General features: G+C 38.0%; 1 protein-coding gene across 1 annotated transcript in view; it reads right to left on the bottom strand.

Moving 5' to 3' along the window:
* Nucleotides 1-665: 665 nt before the first annotated feature.
* The window catches only part of ATP7A (ATPase copper transporting alpha), a 118,709-nt gene continuing 109,390 nt past the window's right edge, over nt 666-9,984 (bottom strand). Inside the window, exons 18-23 of the mRNA XM_029240806.1 lie at nt 6,797-6,934; nt 5,433-5,575; nt 4,007-4,210; nt 3,369-3,486; nt 1,848-1,950; nt 666-1,487 (exon numbers count right to left, since the gene is read on the bottom strand). Coding sequence (XP_029096639.1) covers nt 1,211-1,487; nt 1,848-1,950; nt 3,369-3,486; nt 4,007-4,210; nt 5,433-5,575; nt 6,797-6,934 — 983 coding nt within the window. The 3' untranslated portion in view covers nt 666-1,210. The remainder of the gene's footprint in view (nt 1,488-1,847; nt 1,951-3,368; nt 3,487-4,006; nt 4,211-5,432; nt 5,576-6,796; nt 6,935-9,984) is intronic.

Genomic DNA, 9,984 nt, shown 5'->3' with positions numbered 1-9,984 from the left:
TTAAAATCTATTAAATTATAAATATCAGCTAAGGTCTTGCATTCTCTCCAGAAAAGGACAAATTTAGTGAATCCAGGTAATTTTATATGACCGGTACATGTTAAACATGGTAGTGTCAATCTTTGGAAAAAAATCAATTGTAGAAGTGGCTCAAAATCTTAAGTTTCTGAACTGAGGATGATAGATGATACTAAGAACAACTTATAGCTGAACCCAGCAGGAGTGAACTGAAAGCTTGCACAGAGCTAGGGAGTCACTGAAGGAGGAATCTGATGTATTTTTTACAACAATGGAAAGGTGGGAAGCAGGAAACCATATAGGTCCTGAAGGTCTTTTGAGCTACAAGATAAAGAAACAAACAAGTTACTGGAAAAGTTGTCAGTTATTTTTGTCAATGAGAAATCACCTACACTTAGCTCACTTGAAAGAACATAATAAAAGAAAACACATTGGGGCATCTAAGAAAGCGACGGCTTTGTGACCACCTAGAGGGGGGGGATAGGGAGGGTGGGAGGGAGGGAGACGCAAGAGGGAAGAGATATGGGAACATATGTATATGTATAACTGATTCACTTTGTTATAAAGCAGAAACTAACACACCATTGTAAAGCAATTATACTCCAATAAAGCTGTAAAAAAAAAAAAAAAAAAGAAAGCAACGGCAAAGACAAAGATGCAGGGAGAAGAAGGGGGAAAGAAAGCCTGTAATAAATAGGCCTGTCTATTTTTAAACAGTTTCTACTATTTTGCTTCTAAAACAGGATTCTTTATACAGTGCTTTGAAAGCTGTTGCTCCCCAATCTGGCAGGGAGGAGGGCTCGAGAATCTCCTCAAGATTATGCGCTCAAATCTTCAAATTTTCAATGATCTTTTCTTGAACTTTTTTTTTTTGGGTCAAATAAAAATTATCTATGACCTTAGCAGCAATTCAGCAATCTTCAGTTGTAGGACTTGTAAACCTCCCTGGTCTACCTTATCTGTTGCTAGTGAAAACAAAAAATACTGGAAATTCATTTTCAATAAAGCTAGGTTCCAAGCTGATGCCCTGAAAAAGATATTTTTGCCATTAGACAAATGCAATTCAAATAGATTCCCTAACATAAGAGCATGAGACCAACATAAAGCCCTGCAATATTTTAAAAAGCTAAGGTGACCATGAATGCTGTGTCAGTGCAGAACAACATCATCTAGCAGCACTCTCTGTGGCCTGTTACAACGCACTGTCGTCATCTTCCCTGCAGTCTCCCACCAGGAGTGAGTGCTTGTCAGGTTCACTAGTACCAACACTGTTCAGTGATCGTTTATCAGACAGCAGTGAGTTTATGGAGGCTCTGCTGTAATTAACAATCCGGTCCAGCAAACCCAGTTTGGGAGAATTTCTTGAGGTATCATCTATTCCAACATGAACACTTATTTCTGAAGGACTTTTCTGTCCCATCTGGCCTCGGGCATGTAGTTCATAATTCTCATAAGTTGGTTTCCTGTAACTGAAAAGATGCAAAAGTATACTAGTTTGAAATAATCAAATGCGAACTATCCGCTTGTTACATTCAAAAATGAAAAGAGATTAACCTGGTTTGAAATGTATAAAGGTGGTCAAAAGGAGTTGTGTGAGGTCACATGATCAGAAATCCTACTTCTGAGAGCCAGTGTACTAGATTTTACCCCACTCAGTGCTTGTGGTTGCTCTGTATATACTACATAAGGTGATAATTACGTAGTTAACATTTATTATTAAGAACAGTTTGGGCTTATCATTGACCAATACAAGAATAAAACCTAGCAAGACTGACTGTGGGTGATAAAAGGAATATAAAAGAGAAGCGTGAGCGAGCTATCATACTTACAGTTTAAGGAGGAGTGAAGAAAGTACTACTGAAACAGATGAAGCAGCCATTGCAGCAGATCCCATCCAGGGCTGCAAAACCAAACCAATGGGCATAAAAACTCCTAGAAAACAATTTTGGATTAGTTAGACCAAACAGTACTAAACAGATTACCACTGTGTTCCTAATACATATATACAAATAAAATTTCCTTCTTTGATATTTATTCAGCAATTTATCCTCCTGTTGGTAGAGATTTATGTCGTTGCCAATTTTTCACTAATAGAGTGTTGCTGTGAACATTCTTGTACATGCCGCCCTGTGCATGTGTTTGAGAATTTCCCTAGGGTATATACCTAGAGGTGAAACAGCTAGATTATAACATAGGCACACCTTCAACTTTAGGTAGATATTTCTCAGTTGCTCTCCAAAGTGGCTGTACCAGATCACAAACCCTCCAATAGTGTATGAGAGTTCATATTCTACAAACTCATCCACACTTGGTTTTGACAGACATTTTAAAATTTGTTCATATGATGGGGATGAGATAGACTTACTGTACTTGTAATTTTTATGTGCTTATCTGTATTTTTTCTACTTTTTACACAGTGACCGTATATTACTTGTATAATTTTTAAAAAATAACTTGCTCCATGAATTAATCTCTCTGGACTTTGTTCTTTTACTCTTTGTCCTCTCCATCTGTGTGTCCCTGTTGATAAACAGTTTTGTAATTGTTCTCATGTTATCTCATGTCCTTCTTTGGCTCTAAAACCAGAGAGAACAAGAAGAAAGTGATAACTATTTTTCTTATGTTATTACTAATACTAACATCTACCAAGCCCCTAAGTAATGGGGATGATCGGATGCTTATTAAATAATTCTAAACTGCCTTTTCTTGGTCGTATTCCTTTGTTCAATTTCTCTCTCTGTCTTTCTCACATCTGGTTCCCAAACTTTAAAAAAAACTGTTGGCTATTAGAACATTAAGAAAATTCTCTGCATGCTATAATTACAACAATGAAACAAGACAAAAACCAATACAGAGTAAAAAAGACCAGAAAGATGTATACTAAAATACCAACAGTAGTTGTATTCGGATAGTGAGATTAAAGCTAAATTTATTCTCTTCAGCAAAAACTAAATGAGTAAGCAAATAAGTACGTATGTGTGTGAGAGTGTATGGAGAAAAAGATGAAGCAATGTGGCAAAATATTATTAACTGGTGAATTTCGGTGAAGGGTATTTTGTTTTATTGTATCATTTTTCTCCTTGTTTATGTACATTTGAAAATTTCAAAATACAAAGTTGAAGGTAAAAATAAGGTAAAAATAAAATAAACCTATCAGAAGGCTTATACATTCTAGGCCATAATGAACATGCTGAAAATTTAAATTATTGATTTTAATATTACCTCTCACCATACCAGCAGGCTACATACAAAACTGAGCTCAAAACTAATAATAAGAAGACTAAAACTTCCAATACGGTAGGCCTCTAACGACTTCATGAAAAAAGCAATACAAGTTAACTGTCACATACCAGCAGCTATGGGAATTCCAATCAGATTATAAATTAGAGCAAAGACAAAATTTATCCGAATCCTCTTGACTGTCTTCCTTGATAAATCAATACTTGCCACTACATCCAGAAGATCATTCTGAGAACAGAAATATTTGTGATATTAGCAAGAGACTGTAACTTGATCAGTAACTTGTATTTGATACTGTGTATACCAAAGATGATGTGTACCTTACGGTAATATGTGAATTAACTACAAATCTGAGATATTGCTAAAAATTTGAGGCTGTCTTGGAAGGGGGTTTTCAGGAATTTTTCTCAGGGTTCTGAAAATACTTTTAGGGTTGTATGCTGGTACAGGGACTAAATCCCACTAAAATAACCTCAGCAAGTATTTGTTGAAGATAAGAGTATCATACGTATATTCCCAAATCTAATGCTTCACTTTAGAAGCTTGTCATTCTCATTTGCTTCGCTGAAATGAGAAAGTCTGGAAGTAATTACTAAGACTTCTCATACTTCCATCTTGAACTCTCCCAGTCTCAATGGCTAGGAGCATGGGAATTCGAAGGGCACAATCATTTTGTTCAATATACGACACTATCCCTGACCATGTAGAGCAGTCTCACACTCCTCAAAGGTCAGACCATAGGACTTACCCGTATCAAAACCACATCGGCTGCTTCAATGGCTACATCTGTGCCTGTGCCAATGGCAATTCCAACATTAGCCATCGCCAGAGCTGGGGAGTCATTGATTCCATCTCCTACCATTGCTACCCGGTTCCCCTCCTCTTGGAGTTGCTTCACCTTAGCAACCTTGTGGGAAGGTAGAACTTCAGCAAACACCTTAGTAATGCCAACCTACATGGGCAAAAATAAACTCCATTCATTTCAAGAAATATTACTGAGTACCTGAAATATAACTCAGCAATGATGAGCCATCAGTTTCCACCTACCAAATGTCCAAATTGTAAGAGACTAATAATATCCAGGGATAGTAAGGATATGGGGAAATGAGCTCTCTTATATACTGTTGGTGGGTGTGTAAGTTGGTACTGTCTTTTTGGAGGGTATTTGGCAGCATCTATCAAAGTGTGCATGTCATTTGGTTCAGCAATTCCACCCCTAGCTATATTTTGGACATACCTGTACATGTATAAAAATAAGTATGTCCAAGGATGTATATTACTGCCTTATTTGTAAAACAAAATTTTCAAAACCACATAAATTATTTTTTTTATTAGAGGAATGGTTAAGTACATTGTGACGCATCCGTACTATGGAATTCAATGCAATGATGTAGAAAGAACGAAATAAGTTTATATGTTCAGACATGGACAAAGCTCCAAGGCATATATATTGCTATCTGAAAGAAAGCAAACTGCTGAACAAGTTGTACAAAAATGATCCAATTTATGTTCAAAGTATCAGAACTATACATCTGTATATGAACATATAAGCATATGAAAAAGTGTAAGGGGGTAGGGCTGGACAGGGAGGCTTGGGAAAATGGTGACTTAAACGTTCTTCTTTACAGCCTTCTGTATTTTTTATACAAGAATGTATTTATATATTATCTTTATTATTTAATAGAAGAGGGGAGAAGGCATTGCAAAATAGAAAAGACTAATATGAGAAAAGTTTTAGAGGGAAGGCAAATGTGGGGGTGAGTAGCAGAAGAATGCTATGGAAGATGGTTCTATCAGTGGTATCCAGGATGGACTACAGAGGAACGTGCGTGGAGCTACTGCTGTACTTTAGGCATGAGAGGATGAGAGCCTGGCTTAGGCTGGCAGCACCGGTGGAGACTATCAGCAACATTTCAAAGGAAGCATCAACAGAAACTGTGTACAATGTCACTCAAGCATCCCATGAACTAAGCAAATAGCTTTTTACTTATAACAGTTCCAGACAAAACCCAAAGTCCTTCCTGCATAGTATGCCAATTTTTCTTTAAGGAACCAGATATGGCTACTCGGGGATAATGATACTTCTTTAGCAGCTGAAGGCAAGAAAGGAAACGTATGTGAAGAATGAGAAGTTACCACATACTCCCACCCCAACAACTAAGTAAACCCATTACCTGAGAAGCAATAGATCTAGCTGTTTTACTGTTGTCTCCAGTCATCAGAACTACTTCTAAGCCCATAGATTTCAGAATATGGACTGCCAATTCTGCTTCAGGCTTCACTGTATCAGCGATAGCTATCAAGCCGCACAGCTCATCTAATATAGGAGCACCAGAAGATAGAATTTGGAATATGGTGAAAGCAGAATAATATTCTGACTTAAAATTTCAGAAAGAAATGAATTTTGTTAAGTGAAGTTGTTCAGGACTTGGCTTAACTCAAAATATCTCCAAGACCACATAGACTTTATACCACAAACCCTGCAACAAGCCTCCATACTTGGTTGTGAAAATTTCAGAGTGAGGTAGGGCTTACTAATGAAGGTAATGATAGGAAACTGAAGAGACTTTACTGGATACTAAAATACTTATTTTCTTTCTTTAGAGAAGTATTGGCCAATAGCCCCAAACACTTTAGCTAATTTAAAGGCAAATGAAACTGAAAATTCATACTTCACCCTTTTTAAGGTGAAGGGGTGGATGGAAACAAAACTGGCATTTTATACTGGGAAAAAATCACTACAAGTAGCTATTTTAAAAACAAAAATAAATGGTATTTTCTGCTTCTTCCTGGGCCTAAAAAGGCCATAGTAAGATAATGCCTTCATACTTAGCAAGGATTATAAATGTTGACTAATTAATCTCACAGCTAGAAATGTACCCTAAGAAATAATTTAACAAAATACCTAAAACCTCAAAGATGTTTACTGTGGTGTTACTTACAACAATAAAATATTAGGAGTAGCTTAAATTTCCAACAGGGGAATGATTAAGTTAGTCATAGTGTATAAGTATGACAAATGGTGCCACATTAAAATACGATTGGAAATATTTACTATTAAATAAAATAAGACAAAATAAAACAGTATGTGTACAAGGAATTTTAAATTTTTATTCAACTTTGAGGTAAAATTTACATACAATAAAATGCACCCATTTATAAACAGTATATGTACTAATATTGTAATTCTGTGTGATGTGTATGAATATATATCCAGAAATGTCAATTAAAACTGACATTGTGTTTAGATGATGAGATTATGAATATTCTTTTACTTTGCTATAATGTTATTTTTAGGTTTTAAAAAAAATCCTTGATTAGCTTTTTTTAAAACCACAGGCTATGGAGGAAAATAACAAAGCCAGGCAAATGCAAGAGAATTTTAAATTAATCAGTAACAATTATGTATTGCTGACATTTTTACTTTGCATTCAGGCTGCTTTTGAATAACCCTCATAGTTCAGATGTCTCTCAAAAATACACAGAAAACAAGTGAAATCATGACACTGAGTCATAGTGTACTTAAGGAAAACCTTACCATCAACTGCTACCAATACAGCAGTCCGACCTTTTCTCTCATGTTCAGTCATGGAATCGTTTACATCGTTATTAATGACAAGACCATTTCTAATCATCCACTCCCGGTTACCAATAAGAACTTTGTACTGCTGAGCATCTGAAGAAAGTACAGAAATGACATTTAGTGAACTTGTTTAATATTTATAACAACCCTTTAGGGACAGTCTTCCTCTCTAATCTTGCACAGTCACTACGTTGGTTTTTTGGTAGAAAACAGCCTACAACAGTAATTTCCAAATGTTCAAGGAACATACTCTGCTCTTCCATGTCTTTGGGCCTTTGCACATGAGGAGTGAGGACCACCTGGAGGTCCTCATCCCCCCCTCTTCAAATACCAAACTGCATCATATATATTCTTTAAGAGCCAGTTCAAACGTTACTTTCTTGGTGACGCTTTCCATGTGACACTTCCCTATGATCTTCCATAGCAACTGAATTAAATTAAAAATATTTATTGTGCGTCAGTACAACCATCAGTGTTGGACAAGAACACACAACCATACTGATGTCTCATTTTAAATGTGTGACCACTAACTTTAAGTGGGCCCTTAGTGATGCCTGGCTATTCTACTACATTTCCCTAGTCCATTCATTCTCCATTCCTTCTAGATGGCTACTTTATACCTTCTCTTCTCCTATTCTCATACCAGATGATGACTCTGCTTCTTACTTCAGGAAGAAAATAAAAGCAATCAGAAGAGAACTTCCACAAGCTCTTACTGCCACATCTACCCAACTGCCTGTGCCTGTGTACATACTGATCTAGCCTCTCTTCTGTTATTATAAATGGCCCCTACTCCTATTTAAGGGCAACTTCTCCACTTGCATACTAGATACCCCTCCTTTGCCTATTTTATATTTATTTATTCGGCTGTGCCGGGTCTTAGTTGCAGCACACAGGATCTTCGTTGCAGCACACAGAATCTTTAGTTGCAGCATGCAGGATCTTTAGTTGTGGCATGAGGGCTCTTAGTTGCAGCATGCGGGATCTAGTTCCCTGACCAGGGATCGAGCCCAGGCCCCCTGCATCGGGAGTGCGGAGTCTTAACCACTGGCCCACCAGGGAAGTCCCCCTTCGCCTATTTTAGAACGTCTCTCCAACAATTCTCCCCTCTCTCTCCTGCATAATCATATTTTCGACTTCTGCTGTACATAGTCCTATCTTTAAAAAAGAAAATGAAACAATCTTCTCTTGATCTCATTTACCTCTCTAGCTACTACCCCATTTCTCTGCTTCTGTTCATAGCAAAACTTTTCAAAAGTGTTGTCTCTATCGGCTGCCCTCCAATTCATACCTTCCCATTCTCTTGTGAACCCACTCAAATACAGCTTTTGTCTCTGTTACTCCAAAGAATTGTTCATACAGTACACCAGTGATCTTTAATAAATCTAATGGGTAATTCTTCATCCTCATCTTACTTGCCCTATTAGTAGCATTTTAACACAGTTGATCATTCCCGCCTTGAAATACTTTCTTCATTTGGCTTCTAGATCACCACATTCTTATGAGCTACCTCCTCACTCACCACTTCTTCTGTCTTCTTTGCTGATCCTTCCTCATCTCCCTGACCTCTTAATTTGTAGTGTTGCAGGGCTCAGTCCTTAAACCTCTTCAGGTTTAATCTCATTCCCCCTCTATCTACTCTCACTCCTTGATGATTTTTTTTTCTTTTGGCCGCACCTCGCGGCTTGTGGTAGCTTAGTTCCTCGACCAGGGATGGAACCCAGGCCCATGGCAGTGAAAGCGCCAAGCCCTAACCACTGGACCACAAGGGAATTCCCAACTCCTTGATGATTTTATCCAGTCTCATGGCTTTAAATACCATCTATATCAGCGCTGTCCAACAGAACTTTCTGTTATGATGGAAATGTTGTACATCTGCTCTGTTTAATACAGTAGCCACTAACAACATGCGGCTATTGAGCACTGAAATGTGACTAGTATGGCTGAAGGGCTGAATTTTAAATTAAATTAAATTTTAATTAATTTAAATTTAAATAGTCACACGTAACTAAGTGGCTACCATATTGGCCAGCACAGATCTATAAGTGGATGACTCCCAAGTCTACATCTCCAACACAGTTTGTTTCCTTGGAACCCCAGACTTGTGCAGCCACCTGCCTCCTTGATAGTTCCATTTATACGACATCTCCACTTGAATACCTAACAGGCACTCAAACTTAACATATCAAAAACTGATCTCTTGATCACTTTTCCTCAATATTGCCCCTCCTGTGATCTTCTCCATCTTGTTTAAATGGTAACTCCATCCTTCTAAATTGCTTAGGCCACAAACTTTGGCCTAATTCCCCATTTCCAATCTGTGAGATCTGTCAGCCAGCTCACATCCAGGGGAATTCCCTGGTGGTCCAGTGGTTAGGACTCCAAGCTTCTGTTGCAGGGAGCACGGGTTCGATTCCTGGTCAGGGACTAAAATCCCACAAGACATGTCACGCAGCCAAAAAAAAAAAAAAGATATTCCAGAATTTGACCACTTCTTAACAGCCTCTACTGTTATTACACTGGTCCAAGCCACCATTATCTTTCACCTGGATTATGGCAATAGCCCACTAATTTATCTCCCTGCTTCTGCCCTTCCCCCTACCCCCTGCAACAGTGTATTTTTCCCAGAGCAGCCCAAATAATACTTTTTAAACATTAAGTCAGATTCTGTCATTCCTATGCTCAAAACTCTCCAACGGCTTTCCATCTCAGGGTAAAAACCAAAGTCCTTTCAATGTCCTTACCTCATCCCTTACCTCCTTCCCATTCATTTACTCTGTTCTGGCCACTTTGTTCCTTAAACTAGTCAAGCACACTCCTGACTCAAGGCTTTTGTACTTAACATTCCTCCTTCTTGGAATGCTCTCATCACAGATATTCACATAACTTTTTCCCTCCCCCTCCTCAGGTTTCTGCTCAAACACCATCTTCTCAATGAGGCCTACCCTGACCAGCCTATATCAACAGGACCTGCTACTCCCAGCATTCCTTATATCTCTTGCCCTTCTTCATTTTCTTCACAGCACTATCTCCATCAGACAGACTATATTTGCTTATTTATTTCCTCACTGTCTTGTGTTCTCCCACCAGGAATGTAAACTCCATGACATAGGGACTTCGTCTATTCTGCTCACTGCTGATTC

The sequence above is a fragment of the Monodon monoceros genome, unplaced genomic scaffold (assembly GCF_005190385.1).
Source record: "Monodon monoceros isolate NGI ecotype Baffin Bay Population unplaced genomic scaffold, NGI_Narwhal_1 Super_Scaffold_22, whole genome shotgun sequence".
Taxonomy (NCBI): domain Eukaryota; kingdom Metazoa; phylum Chordata; class Mammalia; order Artiodactyla; family Monodontidae; genus Monodon; species Monodon monoceros.
The sequence above is the reverse complement of the archived record's forward strand: the minus strand, read 5'-3'. Positions and strand labels throughout refer to the sequence as shown.